Here is an 18,442-nt window from a genome sequence, read left to right as displayed (position 1 = left end):
GACTATCTGTTTCTTTAACCTCATCCTCTTCCTTCTCCCCTAATTCATGCATTTAGCATTCTAATCTGTAGGAGGGAATTCCTGGATTTACCAGGAATAAAGCAGAGTCAAATAAAATACCATGGGGATCTCTATTAAAGAGCTGAGCCTTTGCGTAAAGTCAGGAAGAGACCAAACTTATCCTTCTACATCTGTTTATTCATTTTCATCACCTTCCACTTGAAGGATAATACCTGAGGGGGTAAACGGAATTGAGGGGAAGCTGTGCTTTTCTATTTAGGAGCATCTCTATATGGAAAGGGTGGGGAATATGTTTTGAGGTCAAGGGGAAATAAGACAGAACTGTGTTCATAACACACTGCTATGCTTAATATGTGTTACAATCAATAAAATAAAGAAAGTCAATCTTCTGATTTCAAGTTCTGCTCTTTCCATTATACTATGGTATGGTTTGGATTTCATAACTAAGTTGGTTTTCTTATATACTTTCAATTGATCACAATATGTGTCGCCTCAGGTTCTCACCAGCTGGTAAAGATTTTCCCAGAAGTCCTGAGTCATCAGTCGAAACAGTGACAAAAAAGCCCAACTGAAGGTATCAAAGCTTGTGTAGCCATAATTGGGATTTCTACCAGCTTTCACACACATGTATCCTTCCGGACACTGGCTGTAAATAGGGCAAAAGAAAGTATTATAAGAAGTTCTGCTGTCTTTTTATTCTGGTAGCATGCTATACTTTTAATATTTGAGCTAGAACGATTTGCTATTTCAAGGGATGAAAGTATGATAAATAATAACACATTTCCCAACTTTTGACTTAATATAATTTTACTAATCACCTGATGTCATCATTAAAATACTGTATAGCATGCCTAGTAATATTTTACAGACCTATTTTCTGTTGGTAATTAGTGTGTTAACATGTGTCTAGTTCATTTTCTTAGCATGGATGCTCCAGAGTTGACTCATAGCTCATGAATACTCATCTAAAGGAAATAGCATTAAAGCTAAAGTATTCCTTCTTGTTTTACAAAACATGAAAGCTTGCCTAACATTTAAACAATCCCTCACCTTATAAATAAAAAAATCTTAATTATTACAAATTACTATAAATAAAGTTAGCTGGCTGTTATCTGTCAGTTTGTACAAAAAAGAGAAAATATGTATACACACATACAAATTATTGGCTTACCCTGCATCTGAGCTATTTCCACATAGTAGTGCATCTGAAAAACCCTCCAGAAAATAATGATATCCTGTTTAGGGAAAAAAATAAGTCACATGATGAACATTTGCATGACACTGCAAAATAAGATTAAGATCCGATTCTAATTTTAAAGTTTGTAATTTTAAATACAATATAATTAAATACAATACAATACAATTAAATACAATATAATTTATTCAAAGGCAGAACTATTACTCCCTCTAAATATTAGCTATCATATCAAGGGGATTGGATACTTAGGTAAGAGTAGAAAACATTTGCTCTTTGTGAATGTAAAACAAGTGATAATCACAGAAACTAACATAACATTTTTGAAAGTGTCGGTGTTTTTCTACCCTACTCATGAAAAATAAAAATTTCATTCTCTAAAATTAGATAAGAATGATAGGGATTTCTTTGCTTTCTCAAGACTGCCACATATTTCAAAAGAAAGGGATTTTAGCTTTTCTGAACAGTAGTCCATATTTTTTAACACTTTATAAATGACTAATAAATTATAATTTATATCCTACCAATTTATAAAATATGTCATAGGCAACTTATAATAAAAGATGCATAAACCATGTCATTTACTAAAATGAGTGAAATTTTAAAATAAGCTTAAATATTAAAGCTAACATAATTACTATAGGTGAATATTTTATTAACTCTAAGTTTTCTGTCTCTGGGCAAATTCCTTGGATTCTTTCAATATCCTGTTGAAATGTCAACTCCTCAGTGAACTATTCCTTGATATCTTCTACTTTCTTCCAATGAAGATAGGCAAAATTAAGAACTCTCACTATGCTACCAGGAACATGTATACACATTATTATTATACTCACTGTCTTATGTTGTAATTATTTGTTTACAAATACTACTACTCCTTGAAAAGTGAGTCATTGGTTATTTCCATGTTGTTTGGGAATACATAGTATTTGGGACCTAGCAGCCTTTCAATAGGGCTTCCCTTGTGCCTCAGCTGGTAAAGAATCCATCTGCAGTGCGGGAGACCTGGGTTCAATCCCTGGATTGGGAAGATCCCCTGGAGAAGGGAAAGGCTACCCACTCCAGTAATCTGGCCTGGAGGATTCCATGGACTGTATAGTCCTTGGGGTTGCAAAGAGTTGAACACGACTGAGCAACTTTCACTGCATTTCAGCCTTTCAATAAAGCTTACTGAATGAATAAGTAAAGGGGTGACAAAAAGAGAAACACATGAAATTAAAGAGTCATTTTGTAAAAAAACAATTTAGGATTTTATAAGAAAAAATATTTTTTAGATGCCAAATTTTCTGAGAAATTTATTCTATGCAGTTTTATAAGAGATACAAAGATACATAATAAAAATATTTTAATTCCCCAGGTCATCTCTGAACATAAAAAAATGAAGGTGTAATTTCTTAATTTGTAGTTAAAATTAAACAATGTGAAAGAAATATGACATTTTCTGGACAAATTTTTGATACTAGGTATTTATAAGGAAAGCTTTGTCCATTAAACTCAGTGATCTAGAAGTTTAATCTGAAGAAAATATAACTCAATCATAATGTTTATCTTTGATTTTAATAAATTAGATTTTCTATCACTTTCAAAAACAAACCATTTTATCTATATGTGCATTTAGTTTAAAATACTCTTTTTTCAACAAATAGAATATTAGAGAAAATGATAAGACAGATATTTAGGGCTCAAAATAGCCTCAGATATTCTTAACTTCCTTTATTTTCAATGTAAGAAGAATGGAGTTCAATAAATTACTTAAAGTGAATAAATCATAAGTGACATCCTCATAACTGGTTTCTTGATTAAAAAGAAAAACAGATTTCAGGGAGTTGGTGACATCAGTGAACTGATAAGCATCATATGAAATGAATAAGAGATGTTTCATGTGTTCCTCTTACATGTATTTTTCTCATCATTTGTCTTAATGTAGCAATTTATAATTATTTGCAAATTATTTGTTGTCATGTCAATAATATCATGGAAGAGATCATCTGTATCAACCAAGGTATATTCCAGATCTACAACTATAAGAATGCCATTAGTTTTTTTATTATACTATCTTTACTTTCAGTTCGGTTCAGTCACTCAGCCGTTTCCAACTCTTTGTGACCCCATGCTGCAGCATGCCAGGCCTCAATGTCCATTGCCAACTCCCAGAATTTACTCAAACTCATGTCCATTGAGTCCGTGATGCCATCCAACGATCTCGTCCTCTGTCGTCCCCTTCTCCTTCTGCCTTCAATCTTTCCCAGCATCAGGGTCTTTTCCAATGAGTCAGTTCTTTGCATCAAGAGGCCCAAGTATTGGAGTTTCAGCTTCAGCATCAGTCCTTCAATGAATATTCAGAACTGATTTCCTTTAGGATGGATTGGTTGGATCTCCTTGCAGTCCAAGGGACTCTCAAGAGTTTTCTCCAACACCACAGTTCAAAAGTATCAATTTTTAGATGCTCAACTTTCTTTATAGTTCAATTCTCACATCCATACATGACCACTGGAAAAACCAGTAGCTTTGACTAGAAAAGAAATCTGACTTTGACTAGACAGACCTTTGTTGGCAAAGGAGTGTCTCTGCTTTTTAATATGCTATCTAGGTTTGTCATAGCTTTTCTTCCAAGGAGCAAGTGTCTTTTAATTTCATGGCTGCAGTCAACATCTGCAGTGATTTTGGAACCCCCCCCCAAAAATAAAGTCTGCCACTGTTTGCACTGTTTCCCCACCCATTTGCCTTTAAGTGATGGGACCAGATGCCATGATTTTAGTTTTCTGAATGTTGAGTTTTAAACCAACATTTCACTATCCTCTTTCACTTTCATCAAGAAGCTCTTTAGTTCTTTGCTTTCTGCCATAAGGGTGATGTCATATGTGTATCTGAGGTTATTGATATTCCAATGTTGATTCCAGCTTGTGCTTCATCCAGCCCAGAGTTTCTCATAATATACTCTGCATATGAGTTAAATAAACAGGGTGATAATATACAGCCTTGACATACTCCTTTCCCAATTTGGAACCAGTCTGTTGTTCCATTTCCGGTTCTAACTGTTGCTTCCTGACCTGCATAAAGATTTCTCAGGTGGCAGGTCAGGTGTTTGGGTATTCACATCTTTTTAGGAATTTTCCAGTTTGTTGTGATCCATACTGTCAGAGGCTTTGGTGTAGTCAATAAAGCAGAAATAGATGTTTTTCTGAAACTCTCGTGCTTTTTCAATGATCCGGCAGATGTTGGCAATTTGACCTCAGGTTCCTCTGCCTTTTCTAAATCCAGCTTGAACATCTGGAAGTTCATGGTTCACGTACTGTTGAAGCCTGGCTTGGAGAATTTTCAGCATTAATTTGCTAGCATGTGAGATGAGTGCAATTGTGTGGTAGTTTGAACATTCTTTGGCATTGCTTTTCTTTGGGATTGGAATGAAAACTGACCTATTCCAGTCTTGTGGCCACTGCTGAGTTTTCCAAATTTGCTAGCATATTGAGTGCAGCATTTTAACATCATTATCTTTGAGGATTTGAAATAGCTCTACTGGAATTCCATCACCTCCTCTAGCTTTGTTCTTAGTGATGCTTCCTAAGGCCCACTTGACTTAGGACTCCAGGATGTCTGGCTCTAGGTGAGTGATCATACCATTGTGATTATCTGGGTCATTAAGATCTTTTTTGTATAGTTCTTCTGTGTATTCTTGCCACCTCTTCTTAATTCCTTCTGCTTCTGTTAGGTGCATACCATTTCTGTCTTTTATTGAGCCCATCTTTGCATGAAATGTTCCCTTGGTACCTCTAATTTTCTTGAGGAGATCTCTAGTCTTTCCCATTCTACTGTTTTCCTCTATTTCTTTGCTGTGATCACTGAGGAAGGCTTTCTTATCTCTCCTTGCTGTTCTTTGGAACTCTGCATTCAAATGGGAATATCTTTCCTTTTCTCATTTGCCTTTTGCTTCTCTTCTTTTCATAGCTATTTGTAAGGCCTCCTCAGACAACCATTTTGCCTTTTTGCATTTCTTTATCTTGGGGATGGTCTTGATCACTGTCTCCTGTACAATGTCATGAACCACCATCCTATCAGACACTATCAGATCTAATCCCTTGAATCTATTTTTCACTTCCACTGTATAATCATAAGGGATTTGATTTAGGTCATACCTGAATGGTCTAGTGGTTTCCCCTACTTTTTTCATTTTAAGTCTGAATTTGGCAATAAAGAGTTCATGATCTGAGACACAGTCAGCTCCTGGTCTTATTTCTGCTGATTGTATAGAGCTTCTCCATCTTTGGCTGCAAAGAATATAATCAATCTGATTTTGGTATCGACCATCTGGTGATGACCAAATGTAGAGTCTTCTCTTGTGTTGTTGGAAGAGGGTGTTTGCTATGACCAGTGCGTTCTCTTGGCAGAACTCTATTAGCCTTTGCCCTGCTTCATTCTGTACTCCAAGGCTAAATTTTCCTGTTACTCCAGGTGTTTCTTGACTTCCTACTTTTGCATTCTAGTCCCCTGTAATGAAAAGCATATCTTCTTTTTGTTGTTAGTTCTAAAAGGTCTTGTAGGTCTTCATAGAACCATTCAACTTCAGCTTCTTCAGCATTACACTCAGGGCATAGACTTGATTACTGTGATACTGAATGGTTTGCCTTGGAAAGAAACAGAGATCATTCTGTCATTTTTGAGATTGCATCCAAGAACTGCATTTTGGACTCTTTTGTTGACAATGATGGCTCCTTCATTTTTTCTAAGGGATTCTTGCCCACAGTAGTAGATATAATTAAGATATCATTACTTTAAGAATTATCAAATCACCAGTAAGTTAACCTTTAAGACTAATTCTACTTGTTTCACATAATCATTACTAAGGCTTTCTCTCTTCTCTGATTTTTTTTCCCCTAAGGATTACTCATCTCCTTAAAATAATAAAGATACAGCTATATTTAAGCACCCGTAGAGTCTAAGTTTTATATATTTAATATTTTTCTTTAAAAGGATGTTCTCTTTCCCCATGAATCACGGTCTTTTTTTCTGCTTTTGAAATGTTGCTACTGGCAGATACCAAAATTATACAATAGAAAAATTTTGCTTATTTTTATTGTCACTTTCAAAAGAGAAAGGATACTAGGCCATTTATTGTTTCATCCTTCTATACTAGAATATTTAAACATTCAACTATTTTGTCTAAACTCTTGAAATAAAGATAAACTGATTCCCATATCTTCACAGATTTTTGACATCTTAAACTTCTCTCTCCTAAAGCTTTACTGATTCTCATTTCCTTCTTTTTGATTGAATACAACTTATAATTCTTATTCTACAATTGTAAGAACAGTATTTATCTTTAGGTCTTCACTTGATTTCTATAAAATAACCATAAAAGTTACCTATTGAACTATAAGTACCCTGGATTCATGTGCCATCACCATTATTTTCCTGGAATCCTGTGCAGTTTCTGGTACATAAAATGCAATCTGAAATTGGCATTTAATAAGTTATGTTTGCATAATACTTGGGAGTTAACAAAGGGCCTTCAAATATTTTATTTGATTGCCTCAAATGAGGCAATGTATAGCTCCATACCTTGATGAGAAGAATGTACAGAAACCCAATATCCTATGAAAATTTCTTTCCTGCTGAATTCTTCCGTCTCTCATCAGATGATGTGACAGAAAGTGGCATTTAAGAGTCATAATTAGAATATTTATCACTATAATAATTAAATTTATGTGCAAACCATTATAAGGTGATAAAGATATTACAGCCTGTTATACAATCATTTAAAAATTTTTCCATGCCTATATGGAAAGAAGATCAACAATGAAAAAAATAAACCTACATAATAGTAATTCTTACTTGAATCTTGAATATACGACTTCCAGTCAAACTCATTTTGAGTTTCGTTTATAAGTGTACCATTGTAATTCCTAGTTATGTTCTTCTCTACGGTGTGTTCCTCCAGGGAAGCATTGGTGGGAGGCCATTGTACACATTTATTCCGCAGGTTGCCCATAAAGAGCTGCAGCCCAATCAGGGCAAACACGCTCAGACAGAACACAGTCAGGATCATGACATCTGAAAGCTTTTTCACAGACTGGATCAGTGCCCCCACAATGGTTTTCAGACCTGAAAGAAGGAAGGTTATTACTATGAAGACTTAGAATGTCTGAAGTAAGAAAAGCTTCACACAATTTTCTTGAAAACATAGATTCCATGAATAAGTTTGAAAATGACTGCAATCAATGGTAAAGAGAAAGCAACACGTCATGGAAGGTTGAAGTGCTAATGAAAATAAACTCTGGAAATGTAATGATCTGAACAATGAAATGAAAATCCATATCCCATTACATTTGGATAAAATAGCTGGAAGTTCATGGTCTTCACAAAGCCTATATGAAGAAAAACATCTTGTATTTCTCCGGTTTGCTAATGAAACTTGCCCCATACTTTCATTAGGGTCAGTTGTCAGTTTTATGACAAGTTACCAGAATAAAAATATTTTCCAAATTCCTATTCATAAGTAAGAAAGATATTGCTATAAAACTGTAGGCGGTTTGGAGTATAATTGCACTTTAAGATAATAAAGCCTTGGGGAGTTTTCTGGTAATTTAGTGGTTAGGATTTGCTACTTTTCCTACCATGGTCCAAGTTCAAAGCCTCTTCGGGGAACTAAGATACCCCAAGCCACACAGCATGGCTCACAAAGATAATAAATCCTCCAGCAGACCCATGCTACTCTGTACTACCTTATTTCCTTGCCTTTTTAAACAATATTAAGATTCACATTGGGCTTCCCTGGTAGCTCAGATGGTAAAGCGTCTGCCTACAATGCAGGAGACCCGAGTTCGATCCCTGGGTCGGGAAGATCCCCTGCAGAAGGAAATGGCAACCCACTCCAGTATTCATGCCCAGAAAATCCTATGGACCGAGGAGCCTGGGGGGCTACAGTCCATGGGGTCACAAAGAGTCGGACATGACTGAGCAACTTCAGCTCAGCTCAGCTCAGCTCAAGATTCACATTGTACAGACATTTTCATCAATGCCTAAAATGAACAACGAATTACAAACCGGTACATTTGATAGGGAACAAATCTTTAGTACAACTGACATGGAGGAAAAAACCCAGGACTTACTTAAGTGCAAATCACATAGACCATATAATACAGTGTCTCATGCAAGAAAGTGTTGAACTCCAAGACTGATGAAAAATATGAAACCATAAACATTTATGTTCAAATAATAATTATTCTCTGAGTAACACTCATTTATTATTATGATTTAAATGATTATGATCCCCAATTTTCTGTAATGCTGAGTGTTAAGAAAAGAGACCGTTGTTGAAAAATCATGACAGCTAAGCCTCAGTGTTTAGCCCTCACCTGGAATGACTGAAATTGTTTTCAGCGCTCGGAGAACTCTGAATGTTCTCAACGCGGAGACATTGCCCAGGTCCACAAACTCTGTCACATATCTGTAATAGGGGGTTCACACACAAACACAATAACAGGATACAAAGAAAGAGCCGTAGGTACAAGGAGCCTTATGCTTTATATTGATCACTTCTTACCTGGAATTACAGAAATAGTTTTCAAAGCTCTCAAGACTCTGAAAGTGTGAACAGCTGAAAAATTGCCTAGGCTTACAAATTCTGTTACATACCTGCAGAATTAAATTAGAGTTATTCAAGAATTAAGCAGCATGTATATTATTTGCTTGGGTCTTTTATAAAGCCCTTCTTCGTGATTTTGAATGATAATTTTGTCAGTAACAATTTAGAAGTTAGGGTCCATCACTATGGTTTTCTTTACTTACATCATTTAAGGCCATGAAGTAGATGTAAATTTCTTAAGTACACAATCCTTCTGTCATTTCAAAAAGCAGTACAATCGATATCATGGGTAATTTATGAGAATTAAGTAAAAAGACAATAATTCTTGGCTATACTTTTAGGCAGAAAGAGAAGAAGAACTAAAGAGCCTCTTGATGAAAGTGAAAGAGGAGAGTGAAAAAGTTGGCTTAAAACTCAACATTCAAAAAACAAAGATCATGGCACCCGGTCCCATCACTTCATAGCAGATAGATGGGGAAACTATGGAAACAGTGAGAGATTTTATTTTGGAGGGCTCCAAAATCACTGCAAATGGTGATTGCAGCCATAAAGTTAAAAGATGCTTGTGCCTTGGAAGAAAAACTATGACCAACCTAGACAGCATATTAAAAAGCAGAGACATTACTTTGCTAACAAAGGTCCATCTAGTCAAGGCTATGGTTTTTCCAGTGGTCATGTATGGACATGAGAGTTGGACTATAAAGAAAGTTGAGCACCAAAGAATTGATGCTTTTGAACTGTGGTGTTGGAAAAGACTCTTGAGGGTCCCTTGGACTGCAAGAAGGTCAAGCCAGTCAATCCTAAAGGAAATCAGTCCTGAATATTTATTGGAAGGACTGATGCTGAAACTGAAAACTCCAATACTTTGGCCACTTGATGCAAGGAACTGATTCACTGGAAAAGACCCTGATGCTGGAAAAGATTGAAGGCAGGAGGGAAAAGGGGATGACAGAGGATGAAATGGCTGGATGGCATCACCAACTCAATGGGCATTGAGTCTGAGCAAGTTCTAGGAGCTGGTGATGGACAGGGAGGCCTGGCATGCTGCAGTCCATGGGGTCACAAAGGGTCAGACATGACTAAGTAATTGAACTGAACTAATAGTTTTAGGCCTTCAGTTTTTAAAAAAATACTTGAAATCATCCAAGAGACATTCAGGCAGACTGACATTGCCTATCTGTATGTGACCAGGATTTCTTGGTGTAACTCTTAAGTGAAAACTAGGCAAATTAAGAACAATATTTTATGGGGGTCCAATGATCACTCTTGCCATTCTTGTTATTTTAGCCTCAAAAAACAATAGCCCCTCAAAAATGCTTTATTTTGAGCCATGGCCAGAGGGGATGGTGAAGAATCAGCTCATCTTGACTAGATATGGAATTTAGACGAGACAGGCAGCATTTGCAGCCTTGAGAATATCAGCTCCATCTCTCCTCTGCCCACCTTCCCACATCCTTATGCCTGTAAGAGGCCAAGTAAACCAGCTGCTGAAGAATGAGAGTGAACCACATTGGTCCATCTTCTTCCACATTCTAATTTCACCTAGTGCAGAGTGGCCTTCTGTTACTTTCCTGGGTTTCTTCTTTCTCAGGGAAGTTTATCACTAGACAAAAAAAAAAGCAGACTATAGAAGTTGTGGTGTGTGCATTACTGAATTTATCTGGTTGAGAAATAAGGATAAGAAGGTTTATATAAAGAAAATGATGAGGAAAATTAGAAGCAGAAAGAAGGAGAAGAAGAAAGGAAAGGATCAAGTGAGAAATAGGAAGAGGCAGAGAGTATGCTTGTTTGTAAACCTTAATTGTGCATTTGTTGATGACATAACCATTAAATAGCAAATATATTTTAAGAACCTTGTGTTTTTCTATTAGTTTGTTATGTCAAAATGTTTTGATGTTTATTTTCTATTGTTCTACCTAAGAAACTGGGGAGAGTACATGATGTGGATAAGGTGAATGGAAATTTGTAGGGCCAGCGGAGGTCTTTTTGGTTGTAATTTTGAAAAACCATTTTCACAGATTGTATTATAAATACATTTTTGCTTCCATATTAGTGTGTGTGTGTGTGTGTGTGTGAATGTGTGTGTGTACTGTTGGAACAGTAGCATGTATGAACTTTGCTGAAAGATGTTTGTTACGTATGAACATTATAATTTCTATTACTGCAAAGCCTTTCTGCCAAAGTGAAATGCCTCTTTGACCTCTGTTGCACTAAATTAAAATCCAGAGCTTAAATGTATAAATCACACAGAAATATTCTACAGTTAAAGCAAGCAGCTTATTCTTTAAAAGCATGAACACTTGTAGAAGCCAAAATATATACCTTTTTGAAGCTTCCAAAAAAAAATACACTTACGCAAATGTAATGACAGTGAAGTCGAGCCAGTTCCATGGGTCTCGAAGGAAAGTAAAATCCTCTAAACAGAAACCCCTTGCAATAATTTTTATAAGTGATTCAAAAGTATATATTCCTGTGAAGGTGTACCTGGAGACAAGTATCCAAAAAGAATGAATAAACTAATCACTTTCTTTCATGGTATATCAATTTCTTAACACTCTCTCATTATGTTAATAACAAACATTTAAAAAGGAATCCATGCAGGTTAAAATTATTTTCGTGGAAATAAAACATAGTCTGAAATTTAAATTCAACTCCTTAACACACACAGAGTTGTTTTTAAGTTGCTCTAAGAGCAGAGTGAGAAATACATACTGTTTAAAGTGTATCTGAAATGTCTTAATATTAACACAAATGAATAGAGCCTCCTGAGAATTATCCAGTACATTCACATGATGGAGTAGCTGATCAATAATATTGTGGAAGCATAAAATTATTTTCCTTTAGAAAGTAAAAATGCTTAATTTCAATTATGTTTTATGAATGAGGGAACATTGACAAATTAGTAAGTCTCAAGTTTTTCTCTTTTTTCAAGATAAGCTAAGTTAACTTACTTGGGAAAAGAATTTTGTTCATGCCAAATGGATAATTCTAGGGTCATCAGAGGTGAAAATCTAATTTAGAATAAAATACTGAGACAGATTGGAAACTTAGATGTTTCCAAAATGTAAATCACTTACTCACTTTAAATGAGAAGAAATCTATAGATTTCCAACTAGAAACTTAGATGTTTTAATCTTCAACTCAGAAGTTGGAGAATGAAATCACAGAAACAAGGGCAACTTGAGACCTGAGGGCCTCACACATTAGTGTTAATATTAAGCAATCCTTTGTATGTAATTTTTAAAAAATTTTCCTTCAGAATCTCTGGGCTTCCCTAGTGGCTCAGCTGGGAAACAATCCACCTGCAATGCAGAAGACCTGTGTTTGACCCCTGGGTTGGGAAGATCCCCTGGAGAAGGGAAAGGCTACCCACTCCAGTATTCTGGCCTGGAGAATTCAATGGCCTGTATAGCCCATTGGGTCGTGAAGAGTCGGACACAATTGAGTGACTTTCACTTCTTCAGAAACTTTATCTTTTTATTGGCTCCAACCTGGAAGTGTCCAGGAAGGGAAAAGGCCCTTGAGAATACCCCCATGGTTGTTGCTTTAAGGGTCAGAAGCCACAAAGCAATAGTGGTTAGCACGCCAGCCACGAGAACAGCCCCAGCAGCACTTACCACACATCTGGCCTCACTGTCCTCAAAGAATCCCAGAACAGAGTCCATTGGAACAGTTGGCAATGCACTTGGTTTCTGAAAATGCTCCCCTTTCGTTTCAGTGTGTGTTGGGGGGGGGGGCGGGGGTTAGTTGCTCAGTTGTGTCCGACTCTTTGTGACCCCATGGACTATAGCCCGCCAGGTTCCTCCGTCCATGGAATTCTCCAGGCGAGAATACGGGAGTATGTTGCCTTTTCCTTCTCCAGGGGATCTTTCCGACCCAGGGATTAAAACCTGGTCTCCTGCATTGCAGGCAGATTCTTTACTGTCTGAGCGACAAGGGAAGCTCAGTTAGCAGAGCCCTCAGTTTATTAAATATTCAGGTTTGCAAATCCCAAATTTGGGGATTTTTTTCCCAGCAGATATTTTGGTGACCATATTTGAAACCAATACAGGCCTGGCACAGAGTGGATGTGCCTGATGGAAGTGTAAACTTGGTGAGGCTTGATATTATCTTTTTAGGGCATGTGGAAGACTCACTGAATTAATCTGGATGTTAACTGGAACCAAGGTCTACCACATTGGTTCCTTTCTGTGATAACTTACACCATATTTGCTCTGGCCACTGTATATTCTAAAGGGAGAGTGATGAATGTGCAAGAATGATGGGCTTCTGGTCACCACCAAGTACAAGTGGAGAGATATTAAATCCTAAATACATATATATAGACATAGATATACATCACTATGTTTATCCAACAATACACACACACACACATATACATACTCACATAGGTGGCTTATAAGTTGAACTTACTCTACATTCTTTGTCCAGTCGGGAGGGTTACTCATTGTCATAAACACACAGTTTGTCAAAATAGTGCACATAATTAGCATGCTGAATAATGTAGGTTATTGTTAAGGAACACACAGAAGAAAACCCAAACCCATGTATTATATTATATAAAACTAACATTGAAAAGCTCAACCTGCAGTTTGGCCAGGAATCAGTGACAAATATACTGTGGGCAAATCATCTAATCTCTTTAAATTTCATTTTTCTCATCCTTAAATTTAGATAATAACACTACTCTCACAGGGTAGTTGTATAGATTGAATGAGATAATGTACAAGAAAGCTTTATAAAAGTATAAAGTGTGGCTTTTGCTACTATTATTAAATCAATCTATTTATTCCCAGAAGACCTTATTGGGAAAATTGTGGGCATTCTGGAGTTGCATGGCTTTTGAGCAGAGACCACTGATTTGAACTAATTTAGTTGATTAAAATAGTGAATCGCTGAGGAAGGCACATCCTTGTAGAATTGCAATTTCTTAAACACATGTGATACAAATAGGTGAATATATTATAGTGTCAAATGTCAGGTCGCACTATTTCAAATGTTTGTAAACATATAGCAGCATTGGATAAGATTGAAAGTGAATATTTCAAAGTCATGACTTAGCATGATATGAATGTAAGTGAAACTCAACATAAAGGTGATCTTAGCAACATAAAAATGACCTGGACAAGTCACTCAACCTCTCTGTTCCACTGAACTTTCTAGTGTCTCCACTGAATTTTATGCAATGGAGCTAATCATATGTGGAACTCATCAGTTTGAGGTACAGATTAAGTGGGACAATATGTGTGAATTATTGGAATAGGTCTGGTTAGTAGATATGATCTAAATGTTAGCTGGAACAAACGACTAGGACCTAATAGAATTATGGAGCTGAAAGGGGCCTTGAAAAATAACTGTTTAATTCCTATAATTTAGAAATCAGGGAAATAAAGCTAAAACTTTAGAGAAATTATATAACTTGGCCAAGGAGTAAAACACAGATTTCTTGCATTCATATCTAACGTTCAACAACAGTCTACAGCCAAAGCAAAAATTTTCCGTTAAGTGAAAAAGAAAGTTTTCATCAAATGACCACACGATGGCACTAGAAACACAAAGTAGGATAAAAAAACCCTCAAAATGTAAAAAAGCTCAGAACCTGTAAAAGTTACGTTTCAAATCTTTGAAATTCACTAATACCATACTTATACCATAAGGAATCTCTTGTTATCAGTTGGAAAATAGAATGAATTTTTAAGTTTTTGAATCTTTTTTTCCTAAAAATAAAGTAGTATAAGTAGATGATAATTACACCAGTAACTCTATATTTATTATTGCCAAAGCTGTCAAATGAGACATAATCAGAAGTGATGATTTTTGCCAATGAATATGAACAGATAAATTTAGTTGCAGAGTCCTTTTTTTTTTTTTTTTTTTTTTTTAACACCAGTGAGAATCACAAAGCTAAATCCCTGAAGACCTTTTGGAAATACAATCCCTGCATCTTTCATTAACTTCCAGAGTCTTTACTAAGCAATCAGTTTTGCACGGCAGAGTCATAATTCAAGGACTTCTATTTGAAATTCAGCCAGCGATCCAGTACTTCCTTCACAGATTTCATTAGGAAAGTTCAAAAACTAGCTACATACTGGCTAAAGCCCCCTGATCTTCTCCAATGGAAACTATGCTTAAAGGTTAAATCTAAAGTACACTAAAATGCTTTATATTATAGATATGGTTATACTTGGCCCTGGATATAGGTTTTGTTTTTTTCTATTATATCAGGATTCCATGCAAATTCCAGAAAGTCACAAACCTTATACAATATTGTAAAAATAAGTCTGTTTTACACTAGATTTGTAGGATGAGGCATGTAAGTAATTTAGAAAGAGATATGTCAGACTTTCATATATGACAGACTGAAATATATATATAGTGTATATATAATAGTAAAGACTGTAAATTTCAGTAACATTAGTGTGAGTAATAAATTTTAAGAAAAGGCTTATATGACAAAAGAAAATACAAAATGAAAATGATGAAAACCACAGAATAGGACATTTCCCAACTTAACCTTACATTTAGCTACAAAGCACTTATAGATTATGTACAAATAGATAATATTGATCACTTGAAAAGGATATGAATGTACCAAAATCTTAATAGCTATTTTCCTAAGAGGATTGAAGGGAGTTAAAATGTACAGGGCAGAGGTGGCACTGAACCGGAAGATGGCCTTCCCTTTATTCAATACTATAAAAGTCTGTAAGATAGGAACACAACATAGAAGTATAAAAGTATCAACCATTTAAACTCTGTTACCTACCTTCTGTTATTTGTCAACATGAGTTATTCTAATGTTGCAACTTTTTGATGTGCACCATAAGGACAAACTCTTCCAGGCTCTCTTAACTAGAGACAATATCCAGTGATATCACTTACCTTTGACCTGATACTGCAGTTTTATTGTCTGTAAGATGGTTAGCCAATATAATTTATTTATTTTCTTAATATTTTAAATATCTAAGTTAAAGGAAAGTCTCAAAAGGATGCACATTTCATTCTACAGATCCTTAAGGCACTGCAGTTCTTCTATAGTGATTTCAGCTTTCTCATTTTGATTGTCTTGAAAATTAATGCTGTAGAATGCAAAATCATTCAATAAGACTAACACTTTTTGAAATATTCTTTTACCATTTCTGCTTATTAAAAAACCACTCTGTTTATAAGAGGAAATAAAAACAGCCACCAATAAACCCACTCTTGGGTTAGATGGATATAAACCAATGATTGATTTCTGGAGGCCAAGTTCCCTGGAGAGTATCTGTTGACTAGGAGTACTAAATTCTGTATTTGGATTTCTGAGTTAGCTGACACATTGAATTCCAGTCCCAATTGATTGCCTATTTCATGTAGTGCTTTCTTAGCATAGAGGAAAAGCTCAAAGACCCTGTAGAATCCAGGATGCATGGATGTGAATGGAATTGGCATTCCAAAATGTAGCCATATTTGAGCACGATTAGCAGTATGTAGACAAAACAACAACAAACAAAGCCGCAACGTACATACAACCCTGGATCAAGGATTCTTACTCATTGTTTCTTAGGACCTTTATATATATTCCAATAGCCTGGGGGTGATTAAAGGAAGCCTATTTCTCTATGAAGAACACATCTTGGGAAGGGAACTACAAATCTTTTAAATTCACCCATTCTTTCAAAATTTCTACCCCCCTTCTAAGATGCATAGATGGAAGCCAGCATTACTACATAGCAAGCATTAACCTTATGTTTACTTTCTAGTAAGAATCTTTTACAAGGGTTTATTCTTTACATTTAGTCTTCAGGTATTCACAGATTTCTCAACTCTTTTTCCCTCTATTTTCAGGGTTTTCTAAATGCAAGCAATCATTCCAAAATATTTACTGAGTTATTGTTTGAAACTAGCGCTTCCTGGCTGGTATGGGTAGAAGTGTCCTAAATGAGAGCTTGGAAACTGGTCCACCCAGTGCTGGTCTCCAACCTTTTCTTGATCTGCAACATGACACTGACAGTAAGTATTTAGCAATGTGTAAGCCAATCTGACAAACTAATTTTACATCTGTCGCATCTAATAATAAAACAGAAGAGTGTATTTTGTGGGCCTGTTTTTTCAATTTTCTGAAAATTAATTTTACTGTATTTTATAGACTAGCCACCTCATCTTCACAACAGAGAGTTTGAGAAGCATTGCTGTACATGTAACTTTGGCTCCACGTTTCCACTTTCATCTTTGATGGACAATGGGTCAAGAATACAAAGAAAACTGTATCATCATATCCATTTGTAGAAGGTGAGAGTTTCACATGTGCTTACTGGAGGAGCAATCACCTGTGTCTACAGTTCTTGATTCATTCAGTGCCCCTGTCCCTTAATGACATTGTGATATCATCATAAAAGGGCCCAGACTTGTGCAATGCAAATGCCTTTGCCCTAGGGAGAACACACGTGCAAGGACACAGCAAGGCCCTGAGTGAGCTAATTTGGGACCAGATATGGTCCACCTTGCAAACCTATTGCCGATGCTTCCTCTCCCCAAAATTATGCTGAGTAAACCCTAGAAGAAATATAATTGGCTGGGAGTGGGAGAGCCAGTAAAAAACATGACATAGAATATATTTTTTAAAAATAAGTATCCCCTTGTTTCAAATAATATTACAAGCCTAATTTTGGAAAGAGCTTCCCTGGTGGCTCAGTGGTAAAGAATCTGCCTGCAATGCAAGAGATGCGGGTTCAATCCCCGGAGCAGGAAATGGCAACCTACTCCAGTATTCTTGCCTAGGAAATCTCATGGACAGAGGAGCTTGGTGAGCTACAGTCCATGGGGTTGCAAAGAGTCAAACACAACTTAGTGATCAGACAACAACAACAAATTGTGGAGAAGTTACAGTCCATATGGGGCTAAATCATGAACTTGGAGAGGGGGATGAAGATGATCCTGACTGTAGCTCAGTGGATAAGAAATAACAATCCAGCTCATCCTGAGGAGATGGGACCACACACAGAAAAGATCACCCGTGACTCTGGCTGTGTAGCCAGCCTCCAGTCCGAACCATGAGCAGATCTAACAAAGGAAGAAGTAGAAAAGAGGGAGGAAGGGGATGATGAAGCCAAACGCAAAGCTGCAGAGACCAAATGAAAGGGTGTAAGAGAGAAGGAACCTCTGACCTAAAGACCAAGAAGAAAAAGAAGCAAGTCTCTGAAATTGAACCAAGAAGAGCCCAAAAAGGCATGGAAAAGAGCCAAAACTCAGCAGGGTGAAGCTGATAAATGCCACAGCACCCCTGATGCTGATAAACATTTTTCAATTTAAAAGTCCTTACACATACAGAAATTAATACTTTGACTCAAAAGTTAAAGGCGAAAGGACATAATTCTCAGCTGTTCAAGACAGATGGAGACTTTTACTGATTTTAGGATATTTTCACTTATTTACTTATAAAATTCAAAGAATGTATTTTTAACATAAGAAATGTGTGCACAGTGTGTAAATGCTTACAATTAGAATGCATAATGAAATTAGTGAGGTTTTACTATATAACAATGCTTGTTCTTTAATTTTTTGCCAGCAGTATAGAGAGATAAGACATTCTTGATAGCATTCCTAGGAAGCTGATGATAAGATTAATGTTAAGGGACCATTTCAGGATTTCTTCTGTGAGGACT

The 18,442-nt window shown here is 36.2% G+C and overlaps 1 protein-coding gene across 6 annotated transcripts in view; it reads right to left on the bottom strand.

Moving 5' to 3' along the window:
- Positions 1-18,442, bottom strand: part of LOC122688411 (sodium channel protein type 1 subunit alpha) — a 135,288-nt gene that overhangs the window by 61,611 nt on the left and 55,235 nt on the right. For all 6 annotated transcript variants that reach the window (XM_043894402.1, XM_043894408.1, XM_043894405.1 and 3 more), the window contains exons 3-9: positions 15,383-15,501; positions 13,212-13,301; positions 11,154-11,282; positions 8,569-8,660; positions 7,046-7,315; positions 1,193-1,256; positions 526-667 (exon numbers count right to left, since the gene is read on the bottom strand). In XM_043894402.1, the coding sequence (XP_043750337.1) occupies positions 526-667; positions 1,193-1,256; positions 7,046-7,315; positions 8,569-8,660; positions 11,154-11,282; positions 13,212-13,301; positions 15,383-15,501 (906 nt within the window). The remainder of the gene's footprint in view (positions 1-525; positions 668-1,192; positions 1,257-7,045; positions 7,316-8,568; positions 8,661-11,153; positions 11,283-13,211; positions 13,302-15,382; positions 15,502-18,442) is intronic.

This window comes from Cervus elaphus, chromosome 33, assembly GCF_910594005.1.
Source record: "Cervus elaphus chromosome 33, mCerEla1.1, whole genome shotgun sequence".
NCBI classification, from domain to species: Eukaryota; Metazoa; Chordata; class Mammalia; order Artiodactyla; family Cervidae; genus Cervus; species Cervus elaphus.
The sequence above is the reverse complement of the archived record's forward strand: the minus strand, read 5'-3'. Positions and strand labels throughout refer to the sequence as shown.